At 41.1% G+C, this 23,772-nt stretch overlaps 1 protein-coding gene across 1 annotated transcript in view; it reads right to left on the bottom strand.

The window, feature by feature from the left end:
• Positions 1-11,940: 11,940 nt before the first annotated feature.
• Positions 11,941-23,772, bottom strand: part of Atg4c (autophagy related 4C cysteine peptidase) — a 73,378-nt gene continuing 61,546 nt past the window's right edge. Inside the window, exon 11 of the mRNA XM_028870257.2 lies at positions 11,941-12,771. Within this exon, the coding sequence (XP_028726090.1) occupies positions 12,604-12,771 (168 nt within the window). The 3' untranslated portion in view covers positions 11,941-12,603. The remainder of the gene's footprint in view (positions 12,772-23,772) is intronic.

Here is a 23,772-nt window from a genome sequence, read left to right as displayed (position 1 = left end):
ATAAAAGTGTAACTGCCACAACACAGGTGTTGACAGCAAATTAAATCTTATGAGCATGAATTAAAACTATCCATGGCCCACACGGAACAGGAGACTTGGAAGAGGGGTAACTTTGGAAGTTGGGCTTGTCAAAGCTACTGGCCTTGGCAACTGGCTTTGTAAAAGTTTTCTCTTTTTATTTTATTTTCTTTTTTAATTTTATTTTATAATATCAGCCATGGATTCCCTTGTTCTCCTCCCTCCCACTCCCCCACCCCGCCTTCCCCCCAGCTCACTCCTCATTCCCATCTCAGTGTGGGGAGGGAACTGGACCTGCCTGGACTGAATCTACCAAGTTGAACTCAATCCTCAGGGGAGTAAAAGTTTTCTTACAGAACCCAAGACCTTGGGCTTTAGGAGCCCTGGTGGAGTGATTCTCACTCAGCTTGCTAAGGAGGACAACCGAGACAGTTTCTGGACGACTTGCTCAGGTCAGTCAGCAACCAAATCAAACTGAGGATTCACATGACCCAAAGTCCCGCATTCATTATTGCATTATTACTGGACTTACCTTAAGAGAAAGTGAGGGCAGTGGCGTGAAGCAAATATCAGAAAACAAGGTGTATAATACATAATCTCAAGCTTTCTCCGAGGAATTCATGGATTTTGCAACACAAGATCAATGATGAAAGCCCCACAATCATGGCCAGGAACACACTGCTGCCCATGGTGAAGACTTACCTCCAGTTCACATCCATATGATCGTACCTATAGCACTGTGAACATCGATTAAGGGTAATCCTGTTCCAGCTCTAAACTTGGGTCTTGTGAGTCATCCCCAGGCAAATGAGCCAGTTCATTCGGGCTCTCAATACAGTAACACAAAGCCAAACAAAAACACACACGCTCCAAAATAAAACTACCGTGGAGCAGACTTTATATAATTTTAATTGCTATCATTGTAATTAACAAGGCTATTAGCAAAGTTAAAGGCAATGAAGACACAAATAAGATCGGGCTTATGGGCAAAAAAAAAAAAAAGCACTGAGAAAATTTGCAGAGAGGAGGCTGAACCACACAGAAGACTGGCATGAACTACATTTTCTAGGTAGCTAAGAACATGTATATGACATGAATTTATATCAGAGCTGTACTGACTTCCTCATCTTTTCCCACTCCAATTTCTGCAAGCAACAAGACAGGAAATGGAAAGGGACCATTTATTAGCATCGCCACAGGCCTAATTCGAGCTGAAACTTGAGTGTCTTGCTCTTGTCCCAAGACTGAGTGATCTAAGATCTTCCAGATAATTCGGAATCCTCACCTTTGGTGTGCTTGTGGCTTTTCTGAGTTTTTGAGATTCTAAAAAATGCTCTACCAAAAGGCAAACAATTATAACAGTTTCAGTGTTTTTCTGTGACATGAAGAATGCATTCTTTATTTTGTGGCAGGCAGGGTCACCAGAACCATCAAGGACTGTCTGCAGCTTGGGAAGGAGCTGATTTGAATAAGAGATGTGAGTTTGGTTCCATTTCCAGAGCATATCAAATAATTTTAATAGATCACAGGGAGCCAAAAGCTAGCTCTTCAGAACTTGATATGTATACAGGCATTAAAATGTATATTAGAAGTATATTAATACAACTTTATTTCAACACATTTAATTCTTAAATGCTACATATACTTGTCTAATCTCCCATTTTAAAATAGAAAAGGTTAGATTATAGCATCAGGTTAGCTCTCTTTGAAGCAGGTAATAATTAAGTTGATTCACTGTTGCAATTACTGTCAAATCCCCCTTAATTACCACAGACTTTATAGCGGCTTCATTACACGTCTGCTATAATGCATTGTGGCCCTAAGGAGAGATGTCGCGGGAAATTCTGCATAGCATGGATAATTCTAACCCGAGGTTACAGCTTCCAGCGAAAGCTCCCACACTGAATTTATCTTTTTTTGACATTTCTTCCTGTTACTCCAGCAGTTAAACTGAGGTAACGTCACTAAAACACCCACCAAACTTTGAAAGTTAGAATTGATTTCTCCACAGCCATTTAAAACAAAACAGAGAGAGAGGGAGAGAAACAGAGAGAGAGAGGGACAGGGAGAGAGGAAAGTAGGGGGGAGGAGGGAGGGAGAGAGATAGAAAGGATAAAATAGTCATTAATTATTGCCCAAAAATCATTCTATTGTTTTAATGATGAGTTCAGATCATGTCATTCAAATAGACATCAAATCCACATATCTAAATCAGACTTGTGCCTCATGTACCTTCTTCTTCTTGCGGATATGTTTAAAAGATGAAGGCAAAAATTACAACTGAATCTCTAACAGATAATCTTGAAGAGATTATTTTTTACTTATTAGTGATTTTACCAAGTGATTTCTGGGGAAAATAATCATTAAAATGCAAACATCATTTCAAAGTCTTCCTAGTGCCACTTGTGTTCACTGGGAAAATCTTTACAAACCTTCGCCTGTGGACTGAACAAGTTCAACACAGATAACTGAATGCCCCCTTGCAAAGATCTTTTCTTTAAGCAAAGAATCCCCCCCCCAGAACATGTCAGACTCAGAGGGGCCGCAGCGTGAATCTCACTATCGGCATCTGTGTTAACAGTCAAGGGCCTGGCTTTGTACGCAATCTAGTTATTAAATTTCTCCAGAGACCATGACTCATTAATCAAATATTCATACATCTCTGCAAATACAAGCTGAAACAGAGAATACCCTCAGAGCCAGGCCTCCCAACACAAGTGCTCTTTCATGTGAACACTGACAAAATCCTGAGAACATGTGGTCATGTTTTGCATTTCTGATGTACTATGTACTCTTCGGTACTTGGTTTCCTAAAAACAGAACACAGACGCTCTAACTCATCGCAAGTGTTAGACGGTCACAATTAAAATGACTGCACTGTTGCTTCACAGCATCTTTTTTTAAACGAGGACAGTGAATCGGTTCTTCTGTTCTTTGTTGACCATCAAACAAGTAATTTTTTCCCAGGCGGATGAAGAAACCCGGGGCCATGCTCCTATTAATACAAGAATTTGTATTAGCATGGAAACAACAAATCGCTACTTAAACCAGGAAGGCCAAATCACTTAACATATTAGAGACATGAACTTGCTATATTTTGCAAAGCCCTGGGTCTGCTTTGTGCCACTGGGTGTTTCCCCCACTTTATACAGTTAACAAAAGGTCTTTGCAATCCACAGTGTCTGGAAAATGGGGGTCTGTGAGGCAGCCCAAGAAGAGAAAGCACAAATGTTTCCTCATAAGGCTGCGAGGATCAGGCTCCTCACCTCAGGGTGGGCAAGATGAGCCATGGAAAAAGGAAGAAAGAAAGGAACATGTAATGTAAACTCCCTGCTTAGCACATAACTCGCTTTCCCAAAACAGGGACTCAATTCTCAACGCTTCCTAAAGAGAAGCAACTCTGTCAGGTACGCCTCATCCACTCCATCCATGCCCGTCTCCTACGCACACTGATTGGGTCAGAATTCTTCCAGAGCCTGGGTCCCAGACTGTCCTCCACCACCATCCTCTCTTTGCCCTCTCAGGCCCAGCCCTCCTCCACTACCCATGTGCCACTTTCTCTAGATTTCCCGTGTCCTTCAGAATATCCAACTCAGTATGGTGTGGGGACACCCAGCGTCAGCTGCAGAATCAGGGGTGGGTTAAACCCCAGGTCTGCAAATCACCAGGCATTTGATACTCAATGTTTCCATCTGTAAAAATGGAGATGATGAAGAGATCTGCTTCCCAGGGTTTTTGTGAAACGAACTCAGTGTGTGTTTTATAACATGTGGTACGAGGCCGTCGCTGCCATCCATACCATCATGACAGTCCTTCAAACTCTACCTCTCCACACTGCCTTCAACTTCTCTTTCGTCTGAGGACAGTAACTCTCTCCCAAATGTCCCAGCGGACTCCTCCTAAGTGTTTGCATTCCTCTGGTAAGCACAGCTTTGCACATCCACTTCCAGATGCTGGCTCTACCATCACTCTGCGTCCTTTCCATATCATCTACCACAATGCCCAGCTCTGGACTCCAGCCTGAATTCTGCTCTTCCTATCATTTTCAATGGCTTCTACTTCTCAAAACTTCCATATGTTAAAACCTTTTCAAGTGTGGTAAAACCTGTGGGATGCCCCAGGAAACATTTAAGTTCAAATAAAAATAAATATATGATTAAGAGGAAATTACTAAAATATTTTTGAAACATGAGATATAGTAAAATACCTGCTTCTTTATCAATACATTAATAAATCCAAGCAGTAAGCCCTACCATAATTTCAAAGATATGTAACTATTTCAAAATATCTGCATTAACCATGACATGAAAACATCTGGTTCCCATCTATGACAAGGTTATAGTTATGGCTGATAACAATGTACTTTGCTTCCTAAATTCCTAATAAAAAATTTCATAAAATAAAATAAAAATAAAAGACATTCTATGTTTAAATTGTATGTTAGTGGAAATGTAGATGCAGGCTTCCTCGTCCAAGTTCACAGATCCCTGGGTTCTAGTCAGAGGTCCATCAGGTTAAAAATGAAATGCCTCAAGTGGCCTGTTCTTTGTGAGCCCTGTATAAATTCAGTAAGCACATCCACAGAAGCTGGAGAGTTATACCACGGTAAAACTGACGCCATCGAGAAGGGCTTGAGGAATCTTCTGGTTTTAAATTTTCATGATTAAAGTGTAAAGATTAAACTGATTTCTATCATGTTCTTCCTTCACAGTGTCCTTCCTTTTCTTTCTCCCGGGAATCCACCTAAGAGCATACTTCAGCCCAAGCCTCACACCTCTGCTACCTGGTCTCAGCACACTTTAACCCTCTCACTGCCTCTCTGCATGTCACAAGCATCATCGCTTAATGCCTGCAGGGGTTCCCCCAGCCAGTGTCAAAGCCATGCACCTCAGAAATTCCTATGGGATGGGTCCTTTCCCAACCCCACTTCCAGTTAGAAAACGTACCTCTGGACTCTGACTCTGAACATTTATAATACTTTTTTAAAAGATTTTACTTTTATTTGTTTAATTGTGCATGTGAGTGCAGTGACCATGGAAGCCAAAAGAGGGCGACAGATCCCAGAACCAGAGTTACAAACTGTTGTGAGGCACCTGTCAATGTGGGTGCTGGGAGCCAAACCCTGGTCCTATCTTAACTGCAGAGCCATCTTCTCTAGTCCCTGTGCTGATAATTAACTCATCTCTGCAGTCATATAACCATATTAGCTTTCCAGATTCATCTCAAATGCCGCCCTTCCTGTAACATATGTTCGCGGTATTTTGGGACAAAACATCATCTTACCTTGTAGAATTTCTAATGTGCCCTTTTTTTGGGAGGGGGGGTTTACAGTTTTGTGTGTCTATTCTCCACCCTTAAGTAAATTTCTAATGCTTGTAGTCCAACCCCAGTTCAAACAAATCTCTTAGAGCCTTTTCAAACTTAAGACAGACAGTAACAAGCGTAGACAGCATGTTTAGCACTTATTGATCAGAGCGGCCAGACATTTTCCTCTCAGAAAGCACGCACACTTCTTGCTGTAACTCTACCTACTTCTGTAGTCGGTATGATTCCAGTTCATAGATGTTAAACAACTTGCTCACAGCCAGTATTCCACCAAGTGACGAAGTGACGACCAAAAGAGACAGTGTGACATCAGGTCACTCTGTCATCTCCATCGTGGAATGCTGAAACATGGCAAAAAAAAAAAAAAAAAAGACACCACACACACACACACACACACACACACACACACACACACACACACACAAAGAAAGCAAGAAAGAACATGGCAATCTTGAAAAAGAATGAAGCTGGAAATTTTTTTTAGTAAAGTTACAGCAATGAACACAGAGTAGACTTGGGAGTACAGGACCAGAGGTGTAGACCAGTGATGCCAAGGCCCCAGGTTCAAAGCCTCTCCCACCCCCAGCCCCCACCCCACCTCCAGCACTCAGCTGAGGGTCTAGAACCAAATCCCTATATGCATGGTCAACTGATCTTCAGTAACACTGCAAACACCATTCAACAGGGGACGGAACAGTCTTTTCAACAATGGCACTCAGACAATTGGAGAGCCCCAGGCATCAGGATGAACCCAGGCATCCATTTCACAGCACGTACAAAAATCCGCTGAGCATGAATAAAATGTAAGAACTAAAATGACAAAACCCTTAGAAGGAAGAACAGGACTCACTCTTTTTATCATAGACTAAGCAGTGATTTCTCAGCTATGCCACCAAGAGCACCAACAACCAGAGAGGAAGACAGAAAACAGGAAAATTAGACGTGGATTAGGAACAGAAGCATTCTGTGTTCTCCCCCCACCGTGCCCTCCCTCCATTTGGTCCTTTGACACAGGACCCAAAGCAATGGGGTAAACCCACTGATTATGGACAGAAGCTTTCATCATGAAACTAAGACAATCCACAGACTGAAAATGTCCAGAAATCATACACTGACAAATAACTTAGATCCAGAACATGGAAAGATTCTTCACAACTCAATAATATAAAGACAAAGGACCCAACTTAGAAATGAGCAATCAACTTGAATTTCTTCTGTGGGTGTCTTAGTTAGGGTTTCTATCTCTTTGATGAAACACCATGACCAAAAAGTAAATTGGGAAGGAAAGGATTTATTCAGCTTACACTTCCATATTGCTGTTTATCACCAAAGTCAGGACAGGAACTCAAGCAGGGCAGGAACCTGGAGGCAGGAGCTGACGCAGAGGTCAGGGGAGAGTGCTGCTTACTGCCTTGCTCCTCATGACTTGCTCAGCCTGCTTTCTTCTAGAACCCAGGACTTCCAGCCCAGGGATGGCACCACCCACAACCGGCACTACCCTCCCTCATTGATCACCAACTGAGAAAAGGTCTTAGAGCTGGATCTCATGGAGGCATTTCCTCAGCTGAGACTCCTTGCTCTCTGATGACTCCAGCTTGTGTCAAGTTGACACACAAAACCAGCCACTACAGTGCAGTCTGAAAACTGCAAAGCATATGGCAAGATGCCAAGTGCTGTTACTAACTGGGAAAATCAAGGTGAGTGAGGAAGGGGAGAAGCTGGAGGGGCCTCTCCCTCCACACTGCTATAGAGCTATGAAGAGGTGTAGCCACCTTAGAAAACAGTTTGGGAGTTCTTCATATAGTTAAACATAAAGTTTCCCACATCGCTAGCAATTTCAATTCCTAAGTATATGCCCAGGAGAATAAAAATATACATCCATATAAAATCATGAACATGGCTGACAATGACACATTTTACATAGAGGCCAATAGTATAAATGATACAAACGTTCATCAACTCATGAATAAACAAAATGTGGTTTCTCAACCTACTGGAATACTATTCAATCACAAAAAGAGTGAAGTCCATCGCCACGTAAAAAAGTCACGCTAGCGGAGCGGTAGTGGTACTCTCCTTTAATCCCAGCACTTGGAAGACAGAGGCAGGCAGGTCTGTGAGCTCAGTAGGTCAACCTGCTCCGCACAGCCAACTCGAAAGGCAGTCAGAGCTACAAAGTGAGACCCTGCCTTAAAAGAGAGAGGTAGGGGCAGGGCTGTTGTCTAAAACAGAAAACCAACTGTGGCGACACTCTGGTTGGGTAAGTGGCCCCCACAGGCCAGGTGTTAAAGGCTTGGCCCCAGCTACCACTGGGAGGTAGCAGAATCTTTAGGAGGTGGGATCTAGGGGACAGGAATCACCCTGGAAGGGGACCTTGTGACCTGACCCTTGCTTCTCTCTGCTCCCACCATGCTCTCCTGCTGTGATATGCTTACCTTACCACGGGCCAAACAGCAAACAGGACCACTGACGATGGATCGAAACCTCCCGAAGTATGAGCTAAAATAGGCCTTTCTTTCCTTTTAAAGTTGATTATGCAGGTACTTTGTTGCAGCAATAATTGCTAACTCAAATTACTACCCTAAATAGACTTATCTGGGACTTAGATGTACAGTAGTTCTATAATCTAGTGCCCCTCAACTACCTTCGATAACAGACTACACAATTTTTGGATTTTATTACCAGTTATTTTTTAACTATGTCATGAAGGCAGAAAAATAAAAGTGATAAAATTACTGGTAAGAAATGCGGATCTCATAAATTTAATTAATATACAGACAGAAATAATCAGCCTCTGTGAAATGCTCAGGCAAATGTATATCTATTTTAAGGTAGACAAGTATATGTTCTACTGTACAAAAGAAAAAGAAAATGAGTTATAGCTATATCAAGGTCATGACAAGCCTATATGACAAAAATAATTTGAGCTTTAAATATTTTTAAATATTTTAAATTCCCTTTTATAATATTTTAAATCTTCTTAAACTATTATTTTAAAACATCTACTATTCAGCCCCTTCAGATTCAACTGTCTCAAGTCTTTATAAGAACAAATGATAAGCAAAAATAGGCATGTCCCCTGGTGTAGACTTGGGCTAGCAGCCATAAAGGTTATGGCTAGAAAGCAGTCACAGGTCACAGGAATGAACACCATGTAAGCCAGAGTCTAAAATAATACTGCTACATAAATAAAAACATGAAATGCTCAATGTGTGGTGACCCTCTTCACCAAGAATAAACAGATTAATCAAATAAAAATCCAAATTCAACCAACTGGATATGCTTCAAGGACTATATGAACATGACCTACAGAAAGATGAAAGCAACATATTAAGACAGCAAGAGGTGGGTGCATTTTTTCTTGTCATATCTATTAAATACAGTAAATAATTTAAATACACATGTGTAGCATCTCCCCACTAAAACCCCTGTTCTAATTACTCCTGACAGCAGGATTTCCTCGCCAGACCTAATCTCCCTGCACTCATTTGCTGTATTCTAAAACAAGCAAGCTGGTGTGAACATCACCAAGTGAGAAGCAGGCCGTATGTAAACACACTGCACAAGTTGGGGAGTGTGGATCCTCTGCACCTAGTGCCTCTGGAGCTGCCCAGCATGGCTTCTGGGGAAGAGACAGGCTTTTACCTTTATGGAAATAAGAATCCCTTATCTCATCTTATTTCTAAGCAACTGCTTTTCCCTTTCTATTCTTGGTTGTGGGGGTGGGGGGTAGGGAGGGCACAATGCAGGATTCCCTACACCCACGCACACACGTGCAAAGGCCACAGGAGGACATTAGGTGTTCTGCGTTATCATTCTCAGCCACATCCTCCTGAGACAGGGTCTCTCTCTGAACCCGGAGCTTGCCATCTTGGCTAGCCAGCAAGTCCCAGCAACCCTTCTGTCTCCACCTCCAGCAGGGCTAGGGTTAGGTGAGTACACAGCCACACTGTCTGTGTCGTGGGTTCTGGGGATGCAGACTCTGGTCCTCATGACTGTCCAATCAGCACTCCCGCCCACTGAGCCAGCTCCCGCCCCTTCTCTCACAATGTCTTGGTGTCCAGCTTCTATCTCACCAATACTTTAAATGTAGTGTCTTCCTCATCATGTCTGCTTCGATAACAACACGTTTAGTCATTTTAGTCATTTTATTTTTACAAATTGCTTCTTTATTATTTACCTGCCCTTCCTCTTGTTTCCTGGTTCTGGAAAATCCTTTATTGTTGTTTTTGTTTGGTTGTTTCTTTGTTTTTCTTTTAATGCTGGCACTTGAACATGTAGTCAAAAACACTTGCATGTCAAATACAAGCTATTGTAGGTGATCTCTAACCAACCATGACAGTGAAACTTCTCTGAGGCAGAAGGGAAAAGCTGGACCACTGTGTTTTGACTGGAATAAAATGCTTTCTGGCACAGAAGAAGAGAGGCTAACTGGAGACCACTAAAAAGCAGGTTTCTAACCCAAAATTGGATGGATTAAACGGGGAAGTCATTTTGTTGCTTTCTGTTTTAATGTCAGTTCTCTAGAGTTAGATTTAACTGACAAAATTGTGTTTGCCTCGGACAGTGTCAAGTTCTAAGGTGGACAGATCCCAGAGGAATCTGGATTAGTAATCTCCTAAAATTATCTTCTCACTAACACAGATTTAATGAGGTTGGTTTGATGTCATAGCAGAAAAATGAAAACCTCAGGGAAATTTTCTGGAAATACTCACACTATAAAGGATCTTTTTATTTATTCATTCATTTATTCAGGAAAGGATGACTGTTAAAATTGCCTGCTGGTGGTTTACACACTGGCAAAAAAAAAAAAAATTAATTGACAACATCAAGCCTTATAAAGAAGATCAAGGAAACGCTTGTTTAAAGAGTTCTATCAAAATTTGTATTAAGTCATTTCTGAAATGCCCCTGTAAGGTCTAGTGTCTTCAGTAGGAGACTCGCTCCATCAGGACCCTAACGAGAGCTCATCTTCGACTCTGCCTTGTAAGAAAGCACTCCAAAGCATTCCTGACGGGCTTCCAAGCAAAGTGCTCCTAGCCTGACCCTAATGGTAGAGTCCAGCTGCTGCTTCCCTAGTGAGAGAGAAGCCTAGCTTTGGCTGGTCCTCAGGTGAAGGTGAATCAGTAAATAACCAAGATAAACCCATCACTCTTAATTTCTACTCATACATTCATTCACCCCTATACATTACTAAATACACTTTAGGTGCATATTATTATGCTGAAAGTTTCTGATTCTAGACAGTTATTCCCAGTCAGGTAGATGATTGTGTTGTAAGATTTGTTTGTTTTGACTGCACAATATTCTGAAACAGCATGTTAAATAGAATTTAATGTAAAGAGTTGCTTCCTCCTCTCTCCTTACCATTGTCCGGGTAGACTGTTGTCTCACTCCAATATTCTACTTTAATATTATCTTTTCAAGAGCTAAGGAAGTAAAGAGTTCTTCTGTAACTACAAGCTTTTATAGAGAGCTCTTACACAGGAACACTTACAGTCAGTGCTGATCCACATAACGATGTAAGTGCTCGCATGAGATGCGCGTCTACTGTCCAATCCTGCAGTATCTGAGATGAGAGGAATGCAGCACATAAAATCTGGCATATTCTTGGCTTCTCATTCTTATACTGCCTTGACATTCTAGGAAAATTAGTATTGAACCTAATTTGTCCAGATTTATCTAGGGCAAAAGGAAAATTTAGATTTTAGACTGCTTCAATTCAATAAACCATCCTCAATGGGAAATGTCAAACCTGTTTTTATTCTTCAGGCTTACTGAAGCTATCTCATGCCCTCTGTTTTGGCTTCACATGCAACTGTAAACAAAGGGATCCTCTGATACAGGAGGGCAATAACTACACGATACAAACTTTTACATCTTTATAAGTCATCATTCCACACTGAAACACAGAAGTTTCATAAAATAGTTAATCCTCTGCTTTAGGCATTATTTCCATTCATCAGAAACAAACAGAATTCATTTGAGATAATGTTTTTTTCAATAAGGGAATTAAAATAATCCAAACATTAAAACCAAAACAAAAGTATTTTATGTTCTCACATTTTTATTAAAGTATTTGTTTTATAAACATGGTTTATAAACCTGGCATGGTAATAACTCTCAATATATCACAAATTTGTCTTTAAGTAAACTCACAACATACTTAAGGCAGATTTAACCTGTAAATAGTCTCAACTTCTAAACACCATGACATCACTTTAAACAAACAGCAAAATCAGAAAGCATCCATATCTTTCTTGGTATTCATCTTTAGACTTAAAAATTGGGTAATATATTGGATTTCCATACAATTTCACTTTTAAGGTAGGAACAAATGATACAACTATTCTGGAATTTCCTTTACCTAGTTAAAATAAATATAGATACTACTGACAACTTAACTTTTAAATACATGGGGAAAATCAACACTTTAGGACAGCTCCGAGGTAGAACACCTGCCTAGCATGTACAAGGCCCTGGGTTCAATCCCCAGGATGAAAAGAAGAAGAAAGAAGAAAGAAGGGAGAAGGAAGAAGGAAGAAGGAAGAAGGAAGAAGGAGAAGAAGAAGAAAAAGAAGAAGAAGAATAAGAAGAAGAAGAAGAAGAAGAAGAAGAAGAAGAAGAAGAAGAAGAAGAAGAAGAAAAGAAAGTAAGAAAAGAAAACACAATGCTTTATATTCATTCCTCATCGCTTTGCAGCAAGCATAATGAGTAGCTATTATAAAACCATATTATTAAGCATTGCCTGAAAATCCTGCTCACATGATTTTATGTCTCCATTTAGTTATCTAGATACACAAAGCCAAAGCATTCTCTGGTTCCCTCAACAGCAGGAGCCTGGGAAGTTCTGAAGACCCAGTCTCTGGCCTCCTGTCATTAACACCGAGCAAGGCTTTGAAAATTAATTTGATGATCCCTATCTTTGAGGGAACCTGTATCAAAACCTCTAGGGGACCAATGGGCTCAGGTAGAAGATGATGGGGACCAAAAGGCTTACAGTTAAGGTAGTGTTTCAATAGCACATCTTTGGGAAACAGGAATGCAACCAGAATCATTGTTATTTATCACTAGAAAGCAAGAGCCATCCAGTCATTCCTTTCAGAAAAATACCTTTAGAGTTTGGGTATTTTCAAATGTGCACTGTTAAAAGGACACACACAGTTGGGAATCTGATGACAGAGGATCTCGAGCATGCTTGTCACTCTTCATGGCTCCCCCGTGGCCAAGCTCTTCTCATAAACACAAATGCATTAATCTTTAAAGTAGGACAAACTCTTCTGTGCTAAATCTTTTGAATTTTTTCTTCTCATCTTCTGAGAAAAGGTCTTCTTCACTGGCTGCAGTAGATGTAAAATCAAAGTCTCTGGAATGGCCGTTTACAAAAGTGAATAATGGGTACTTCTCCTTAGAGGAAATGCTCAACATCTGTAAGAGACAGCACAGTGAATCACACACTGGATGCAGCCGCACACAGTAGGGCAGCCACGCACAGTAGGGCAGCCACGCACAGTAGAGCCACATGACAGAACTAACAGTTTCAGCCCTGGCCTCGTCGGGAGCATTTCTCTCTTACGTTCACCGAGTGCTATTGTTTGAACTGTCCTGTCTACAAAATTGAAGTTGGTCAGCACCACACAGTTTACCCATAAAAATATAAGCTAGATCACCAAGCCCCTCCACTCCAAGGTCTCCCACAGTCCTCTAGTCCCATTATTTTGTTGTCATGCTGGAGAACCTGCTCATATTTCTTTTAACTAGTAACCAGAACATTACAAGATGACGGTGGTGAAATGTTGTGAAAGATAGTTTGTTAAGGTAACACTCATAAAAACAGTGTGACACCAAGTCAGACAGTCTGGTCTAGTCTCAATTCTACAACTACCTCAAGGTGGCCTTGGATGAATCACTGTCCCTCATCATCTATGAGACGGCCTCAGTCAGTCAACTGCCCTATGAGAGAATTGTTTTTAAAAGACTGAAAGCAATAATAATACAAAGCTCTCTCTCTCTTTTTAAAGATTTATTTATTTATTATGTATACAGTGTTCTATCTGCACATACCCCTGCAGGCCAGAAAAGGGCATCAGATCTCATTACAGATGGTTGTGAGCCACCATGTGGTTGCTGGGAATTGAATTAGGGCCTTTGGAAGAGCAAGCAGTGCTCTTAACCTCTGAGCCATGTCTCCAGCCCTACAAAGCTCTCTTAAAAATTCAGTTTGAGGGCCAATGAGATGGCTCAGTGGATAAAGATTCTTGTCACCAAGCCTGACAACCTGAGTTCAATACCTAGCACCCACATGGTGGAAAGAGAGAATTAATTCCCACAAGATGTCCTCTGATTTCCACATGTAAAAAATGGCATATGCATTTTAAAAATGTAATAAAAATAAAGAAATAGGTTTGGTCTTTTCAAAGATTCCTATACCAACAATTTTGACTGAAATATTTCTGCTTTAATCCAATCAACATGAAACTGATCTCTTGTACAATAATGACACACTGCCTCCTTATTAAAAAAAAGCAGCCCCTAAAATCTTGTGGGGACCTGCAACTCTTATATAATAAACGTTTGTAAAGTGCAGATTCAAGCATACTTTAAACAATTTTAAATTTTTCTATTAAATAAATTCTATTAAAATATAAACAATGTTCATTAAAATGAATAGAAAACTTTCTCTGAAGAATGTTTGAACAAAAAATTTTCTTTCTCTTTTTTCATTTTTGAGACAAGATGTCATTCTGTCCTCAGACTGGTTTCAACTTCACAATGGCCCTGCCTCTGTCTCTGAAATGCTGGGATTATAGGCATTTCAGAGGCAATAGCCTGGGAGAAACCAAAATTTTGTTGTTAATAAAGACCATTAAAACTCAAGTTACACAGCAAAGGCTCAACTGTACATATACACATCACTAACCATAAGTTAAATATGGTTTGTTATCACCTGTAGATTTATATCTCTCTCTTTCTCTCTCTCTCATACACACACACACACGTACACACACACACACACACTACATTTGTAGATTCTCTTGAAACATGGCTTAAAAAGGTAGCTCTGGCAAAAGAAATAATGTTAAAAACATTTCAACAAGACATTTAACATAAAACACATCATCTTGTTGCATGGAAACAAACCATATTAAAACAGCCAAGTACTAAAAACATTAGAGGTGATGAAACAGATCTTATAATTCATATCAGGCTTCTAATTTATACATTGCTCTAGTTTATTTGATTTGCATTCTACAAAAAAGAGAAGAAGGGCATAAATATGGGAAATAAAGAACAAGGGGCGGAAAGGATTGGCATCTGAGGAACCATCTTCACCAGCCAACAGCTGGGATATATGCCAGACCTGCCTGTCATTTTACATCCATTTCATGTCACTTGTAAAGTCCAGTATCTGATGGGCAAGCATCCATATTACATTGTTTTCAGATCAACACAGCAGAGCTAATGTTAGAATCTTCACTTTCCTTTCAAGATCAGAAGGAGTCTTTTGAGTTTGTTAGCTATGACCAAGATGCTCATTGATCATCAGATTTAAATTTGCACCCCAGGAAAAAAGTCAGAAAGAAAACGTTTATCCTTTGTAAAGCACGTTTACCCTCTTGCAATGTAAGCCCTCCTATACAAAGAATGTTGATTCTTGCTTTGAGAACTATCATGGCACAATCTTCCTGAGTTTATTTAAAATAAGGCTAGAGGCTCTCAAACGAGAAATAAATTAAAGGTTTATCCAGGGAGCTGGGGAAAGAGCTCAGGGTTAAGAACACTGACTGCTTCTCCAGAGGACCAGGATTTAATTTCCAGCACCCACACAGCAGCAGCTCAACACCATCTCAAACTCCAGTTCCAGGAGATCCATGCCCTCTTTCTGCCCTCCGTGGGCACACATGTGGGAAATACCCACACACATAAAATTAAAGGCTTATCCAAATTAGTTAAAATGCAATGTCCACATAAAACCTGCACATAGGGTTGGAGAGGTGATTCTGCAGTTAATAGCACTGGCTGCTCTTATAGAGGACCCAAGTTCAGTTCCCAGCACCCACATGGCATCTTCAACTGCCTGTAACTCAAGTACCATAGGATTCAACACCCTTTCACCTCCATAGGCACCAGGACACCTATGGCACACATACATTCACTCAGGCAAATATTCATATGAATAAAATAAAAATAAATACACTTATTTAAAATCCTGCATACATAAGTTTACAGCTGTTATCTTCACAATGTCAAAACCTGGAGTAATCATGATGCTGTTGTTGTTTAATGAAAAAACCAAATAAGCTGTGGTAATCCAAAAAATGGAATGTTAGCCTATGCTTGAAAGAAAGGAGCTATCAAAACATGCAGAAACTTCAAGTGCATATCACTGTGTGGAAAAGGTCAACCTGAGGAGACTACATACTGCATGGCCTCAGCTATATGACATTTTGGAAACGGCAAAACGATGGGGACAGAAAAAGATCAGCGTCTAAGAGGACAGAGGCTGAGCAGGCTCAGCAGAGAAGGTTTTCTGACAGTTAAACTACTGTTTGTGATATTATAATGACATGTGTCTGTCAAAAGCCACAGAATACACGGCATACAGTGTGAATCTCAAAACTCTGGATTTGGGACGGCAGCAAGGTGTCAATCTGAGTGCCTTGGCTGTAACGAATACACTGCCCTGCTGTGATAGACTGAGAGTGGGGAGGACAGCGTGTGGGAACTTTCCTATGACATAGAAGATCATTCCTCCTATTAAAAATGCACTATAGGGAGGTGGAGGGGCAGTAGAGGGGGGGATGGGAGGAGAGGGGGGAAGGGAAACTGCAGTGGAGATGTAAAACAAACGAATAAGTTTAACTAATAACAAAGAAAAAATGAACTGTAACGGACAGCTGACTAGAAAGTGAAGCAATCGACACAATATGGAAAGTAAGCTGTCATTTCAAGACCACTAAAAACTGGAGTGCCAAAGGAGGCTTCGGGGACTGTCTAGCTCATCCTCGTTCCTAACAGACAAACTCCGAGCCAAGGGACTCGTGATTACACAGCCATCGAAGATGACTACCACACCAACAATTCATTACTGATACATGCAGCTTCAACAACCTGCCAACACCCTTCCAGATACTCCCTATGGCTAGGAGAAGCACAGCAAGGCATCTTTAAAAACACAAAGATTTGAAAAACTGGGGGCTGGACAGATGGCTCAGTGGTAAGAGTGCTTGCTGCTCTTCCAGAAGACCCACATTTGGTTCCCCCGCACTCACATTAGATGGCTCACAACCACCTATAACTCCAACTCCAGGGGATCCAAATCCCCTTCTGGCCTCAGTGAGCAAACATAGGTACATAAACACAAATAAAAGTACGTTCTAAAACTTGATCCTGAAATTGTTTTTTTAAAAAAAAGTCTGGTGTTCTTTTGTAATTGGAACACTGGCAATTCTGTTAAAATTTTGGGGTTTTCCAAAGTGGATAATACAAAATCTACATTTAAAAATTCCAAATTAGGTTATCTATGTGAGATATCACATAGATAGACAAAATATCACTAATTTAACACTATTCAAACTTAAAGACAAGGTCAATTATTTAATGATTTAGAGAAATGTTTATTATATATCTTCTTTTAGATTTATTTTTATTTGTGTGTGTGCTTGCACATGCACATGTATATGCCATGTGTGTGCAAGTGCTGGTGAGGGGCAGAAGAGGGTATTGGATCCCCTGAAGCTGGAGTTACTGGTGGTAGTGAGCTGCCTGATGTGGGTTCTGGGAACTGAACTCAGGTTCTCTGGAAGAACAGCAAGCACCTATAACTGCTGAGCCGTCTGTCCAGGCCCCAAACATTTATTATATAATCTTTTACAAACTTTTATTATATATGTGTGAAGGCACCTGTGGGGAGTCAGAGGAAAATTTTCTGGAGTCAGTTCTTTTCAAATCATCAGGGTTTCTTGAAGATGCCCTCACCTGCTGAGCCATCCCCCAGTCCTATTGTATATCTTTAAAAACAGAATATAAAGCTATTTATAAAACTTAACCTCAAGCACATTAAAATAATTTTATGTCTTTTAAAAAATGGAATGAAATATAATGAAAATATTAACACTTGTCTCTAGAGGGGAAAATTAACAATGGGCTTTTTTCCTGTTGGAATATATATATAAAATCTTATATATGTTATATATTATTTATATATACAATTTTCAAAACCATTAAACACATATTTTTTCCATAAATTAAGAAAAATCCCAGTTTTAAATTTTTAAGATCAATTAATTTACTACAACATAATCGATTTCCAAAAGGGACTAGGGTGGTTGCTCATCAACTTTAGACAAGTCTAAATTCTATTCTGTTTTCACAACATAGCCAAATACCATGCAGAAGTTGCTTTATTACCTGAAAAGCAAGTTGCTGTGGATATCGTTCTGTATAAATAAAACACTGACTGGCCAGTGGCTAGGCAGGAAGTATAGGTGGGACTAACAGAGATGAGAAAAGAAGGAACAGGAAGGCGGAAGGAGACACTGCCAGCCGCCACCATGACAAGAAGCATGTGAAGATTCCGGTAAGTCACGAGCCACATGGCAAGGTATAGATTCATAGAGATGGATTAATTTAAGCTATAAGAACAGTTAGAAAGAAGCCTGCCACGGCCATACAGTTTGTAAGCAATATAAGTCTCTGTGTGTACTTGGTTGGGTCTGAGTAGCTATGGGACTGGCAGGTGACAAAGATTTGTCCTGACTGTGGGCAAGGCAGGAAAACTCTAGCTACAGCAAGTCATAGATTTCTTTACAGGAAAGAAATATGATCATCCTTTATCTATGTAGTGGGTTGACAGGGTTCAGAATTTAGAAAGGAATCTAGAGGACAGGAGTTGAGTAATTTATTTCATCATAAAGCTAGTTAGAAGAAGAGAAGTAAAACAAGTGACAATCTCTTTCCCCATGCCAAAGTTCTTTCCACTATGGCCTACCACCAAACACGGAAATCACTCCAGCCCACAGCACTCTACCGATACTGTCCATGACCACTGCAATAGGCTACAGCCTATGTGTTGGTCACATTCTAAAGTCAGCCAAAAGTATGAAAAATAAGATTATCAAAATCACCTTGAAAAGCCTTTCGATTGTTTAAAGCATGGCAGTCATAATCTCATATGGACCCCCTGTTCAGTGACATATATAAATGTATAATACAGACTAACATTTACTATGAGCCAGAAATGACAGCCCACACCATAAGTGTGACACACCCCCAAGTACTTGAGTAGATCAGGAGTTAGATGCCAGCCTGGACTAAATATATCAGGATACCATCTTAAAATACCAAAACTAAAACTAAATACATATACATATAGACATGCACACATATTAAAGAGCGCTGGAGAGACGGTTCCGTAGTTAAGATCACGGGCTGCTCTTACAGAGGACCTGGGTTTGATTCCCAGCATCCTCATGGCAGCTCACAACCATCCATAATTCCTGAAACCCTCTTCTAGCTCTTATGGGCAGCAGGCACACACGATTCACCTGAAACACCCACACACATAAAGTCAAATGAACATGTGGAAATAGCCCTTTGTTACCAGAGCCACGTGGTTGAACTGCACTAAGGATGCAGGTGCTGTTAACCCCCTTATACCTTCACTACTATCCCGATCCCTTCACTACTCAACCTTAAATCTAGCCGATCTTCTAGCTCTCAAATAAAAACCTTTATTCGTTCTTATTCTCACCTTGTTTCTGTGATAATCAACACTGAGCATTTCTTTCTTGAATGTTACTTCTTTCTGGTTTTGCAATATTTCACTTCCCAGTGTTTTCTGGATGATTCTTCCTTCAATCCTTTACTTACTGTCTCTGTTTCTTTCCACATCCCAAAATACAGACATAAAATTGATCCTTCATCTCTCCTGCATATTAGCTCATTCAATATTCACCCCCTTAAAAATCTTATCTGCTCTCAGTTTCAACTGTTTATCTGCTAAGCATCATTATTATCCATCGTATGTAGCCCAGGGGGTACTGAGGATTGGGGAACTTCTCTAAGGCCGCATGGCTAGAAGTGACTGGCAAAGCCAGGTCTGCCCACTGGCAGCTTATGGCTATTACGCTATCCAGCCTACAACAACAAAGGAGGGCTCACTGCAACATCGGATCAAACCACTCATTTGATTAGTTCCCTTCCAGAATTCCCTATCCATAGTGATATCTTTTATATCAATTAGTAGTAAGTAGAATTGTTGCAAGGGACAAAAACAAAACAAAACAAAAACAATTAACAAAGATTTTAAACAATGGGAACTGTTTTATCAACAAGAAGTCTTTTTTTAAGTTTGCACTGCTTAGTTGACATTAAAAGACAGTTTCTATAATTCCCTGGCCTCACTCTCCTAATTACAGTAAGATTACTAATGTCCCATATGTTTAGTTTGCCTTCAGTGTAGGGTCAGGTAGATCTGAGAGTGACAACATTGCATCTACATCCCATCTCATCAGCTAAACATCCGCAAACTCCGTGCCCACCCAGGCTTCACTGCCCAAAGTGTATCTAAATGACTGAGACCCTGGGAACAGGAGTGAAAAGGCACGTATCACCAAGAATACAATCAGGATTCTCCTTGCAAAAAAAAGGAAAAGAAACAGGGATTAAAGAAGTACCCAGTGGTGTTTGTGTGCCATTCACAGATGAGGAGCATGGTGAAAATAATAAAGCGAGGCCATATGCTAAGGATGTCTTCGGGTTCCGTGGTCAGAAACAGCCAGGCTGAGTCCTGAACGACACAAAGCAAACACTGTGGCTGCCAGCATCCTTGGCACATTGGAACAGACAGACGAGAGGAGAAGAGGAAGCATGGTCCTCAAGGGCAGATCTCACAGGTCCTGATGCGTCAGATGAAAAGGTGGTCTGGGTTTCACTGTTTGCTTAAACACTCAATTGATAACCATCCTACCACAAATTTCTCACAGCATTCTTCTGAGAGTTTCTACCCACAACGCTGTCTAGTCCTTCCTCACACTTCTTTCCCGTCTGCACAAGGATCGGTCCTTCCAGGACTAGCCCAGATTCTATAGACCTACCTCAGACCACACTGACGGCTCCTCCAGAGCCCTACAGACTTGTCCAGCATTTCGTATAGATGACTAACATTAACTGTGGCAGACTCTGTTCAAAGCCAGATACCTGTGAATTATGTGGGCCTGAGAGAGTTACTTGACCAGACTGTCTTGCCTCACTCAGCTGTAAAGGCCAGCGATGTGAGCATCTACCCAACAGAGCTGCTGTGCAAACTGATTCAGTTAATGCATTTAAAGTTCTTACAAGACTGTCTGGTGTCTAATGTGTTGACTTTATCACTGTTACTGCCATTATTATAATATTAGTCTTCTGGCATTTATTAAACATACAGACTCATGTATTGTTAATGTCTATTCTTGTCTTCCTAATGAAACTATAAACCCCTGAAGATTACACAAGAAATCAAGAAGAGTTCTTATCACTATACCCCAGAAGGAAAAGGGCGTAGTTGGAGAACATGGAGCAAGAAGGAGCATCTTTGGGAAATATCACAGACACGCGCCTGAAACGCAGAAGTGATTTCACAAAGACGTTTTCTGGAACAGTGACGGATGCAGGAAACTGTGAACCACTGCAGAAAACGGGAATCTTGACCTGAGACAAGAAAGCAAACTCTGTGTGTGTGTGTGCATGTGTGCATGCGTGCGTGCGTGCGTGCGTGCGTGCGTGCATGGCTACTTTGGACAAGGCACACAGAGGCCAGATCCAACCCAACATAAAACAAACAACAAAAGCGAACAACTCTTCAACAGCAGGATCTACCTGAAAATCGAAAAGACTTTCAGGAATGTGCTCCCCGCCACCAGAATAGAGCTGGTCTGCTGCCCGGAAGGTGGATTCACATGTAAACAGAGGCTGTGAGGATGAGTAGTCTGGAGTCGGCGCTCGACTCGGCACTACCACTTAACCGTTACCTCCACTTATCTAAGGAATTGTTTCTTTTATGTGTGTGAGTGTTTTGCCTGCATGTAAGGCAGTCATCACATGCATGCCTGGTGCCCACAGAGGTTGGAAGAGGGTATCAGAACCCCTGAAACTAGAGTTACAGACAGATGTGAGTTGTCATGCGGGTTCTGGAATCTAACTGGGGTCCCTCTGAAAGAGCAGCCGGATCTCTTAACCACTGAGCCATCTCTCCAGCCCCAATAATTATGATTTTGTGAGAGTTGTTGACCTTTCTAAAACTTTTTTAGCTGTATAAAGGATGTAACAGCATCTACCTCAGAAAGTTCATGTAGAGTAAGTGAGATAATACAGAGTGCTTAGAAAGGACTTAAAAATGTTATAGGTTTGTGTTGAACTGCCTTTAAGACCTTGAAAATCAACATATGTTATACCATTTTTTTCTGTAGCTAGAGGATAACTAGCCAGATACATTTATTTTTGTGATAACCTCTATTCTATAATTAAATTATTTCTTTTTTAATTTGATTGATTTATCTTTTATTTTTGCATGAATATTTGTGCTTTTGTGAGTTATGTGCCTCACATGCACTCAGGACCCCTTGGAGCAGATGAGGGTGTTGGATCCTCTGGAACTGGAATTACAGACAGCTGTACATTGCCATGTGAGTGATGGGAACTGAATCTAGGTCCTCTGGAAATACGGTCAGTGCTCCTAAGCACTGAGTGATCTCTGCAGCCCCAATGATTAATTTCTTAATAGTCTCATTTTTTTTTTTTTTTCTGGCCTCAAACAGTAACACTGTCAATAAAAAGAATATATTATTTAATAATCATCATCAGGTTGGGAACCATTGAGAGAAAATACAAACAGTCCTCATTACACCGAGGACGGGAGGGTGTGTAAGCTCATCCACGGGCCAAGCAGGTGTGCTGACAGAACTATGGAAAGCCATAGGTCTGCTTTGCAGAACATGGAGAGAAGCAGGATACAGATGCAAAGAGACATCATGAAAAGCAGATCAAACAAGATAAAATGAAATTATTTTCTCAATTTCAAGAACAATTCCTTAAAGAGAGAGACACTGGACACTCTGGGCAAAGGACGTGTGAAGTCAGCATGGTTGCCAGCTAGCAGCGACACAGTAAACCAGGGCGGACAGACTTCACCAACCATGTGCTCAGTCTCAGTCTTCAGGACAGTGTTAAAGACAGCACTGTTCTTATCTTCACTACTGAGAGACTGATGATGTACAAGGGGGGAAGGAGCATGTCCACAGAGGGACAGCGTATCAGAGAGGGAAAGAGCATGTCCACAGATGCACAGAGTATCAGAGAGGGGAAGAGCATGTCCACAGACGAACAGCGTATCAGAGAGGGGAAGAGCATGTCCACAGAGGCACAGCATATCAAGAGAGGAAAAGAGCATGTCCATGGATGCACAGCAGAAGGTGAGGTCCGGGAAGTTTGGGGGAGGAAGCGGGGATTTCTCTTGTGCCCTCTGAAGTCTTATGGGTTAGTATGCTTTGAGCTTTGACACTGAATGGGTTGGAAAGAAACTATAAAGTTATGAACAAGAAGTTACTAGCACACCCTAATTGCATTTTTTATTTAATATATGTTATTATTTTATGGGTATGGGTATTTCGCTTGTATGTCTATCTGCTCACTACATTCATGCATTAGCCATGTGGCCAGAAGACAGCATCAGATCCCTTGGAACTGGAGTTACAGAGGGCTGTGAGCCACTACATGGCTCCTAGGAATCAAACCCAGGTCCTCTTCAAGAGCAGCCAGTGCTCTTAACCACTGAATCATCTCTCCATCCCCTTAATTACATTTTAAATAAAATCACTAGGGCAGCTGTGTTGACAACAGATGGTAGTGCTGTGGGATAATGGTTTTGTACAATGGTTTAATAAAACACTGACTGGCCAGTAGCCAGGCAGGAAGTATAGGCGGGATAAGCAGACAAGGAGAATTCGGGGAAGAGGAAGGCTGAGGCAGGAGACATCGTCCAGGGAGCAGCATGCAATGGCACACAGGTAAAGCCATGGAACACATGGTGACATATGGATTAGCAGAAATGGGCTGAGTTTAAATGTAAGAGCTAGTCAGTAATGAGCCTGAGCTAATGGCTGAGCAGTTTTAATTAATGTAAGCCTCTGTGTGTTTACTTGGGTCTGAGCTGCTGCAGACCGGGCTGAACACAGGAAAACTTCTGGCTACACTGTAGGTGTAACAAGGTGACTGTTGAGAAACTAGAGCAGACTTTCAAGGAGGATGGCATCAAGGAGGATGCCGTGATGGGCCAGAGTGATGAGAGGGGCCAGAAGTTACCACTTCAGAGTACATGTTGAAAGAGAGATGGCAGGAGCGTCCTGTGCTTCAGACATAGGGCGTGAGGTGAAGAAGGATCCAGTTTGAGGG

Source organism: Peromyscus leucopus, chromosome 2 (assembly GCF_004664715.2).
Source record: "Peromyscus leucopus breed LL Stock chromosome 2, UCI_PerLeu_2.1, whole genome shotgun sequence".
Taxonomy (NCBI): domain Eukaryota; kingdom Metazoa; phylum Chordata; class Mammalia; order Rodentia; family Cricetidae; genus Peromyscus; species Peromyscus leucopus.
Note: the sequence above shows the minus strand (reverse complement) of the source record. Positions and strands in the feature narration are given on the sequence as shown.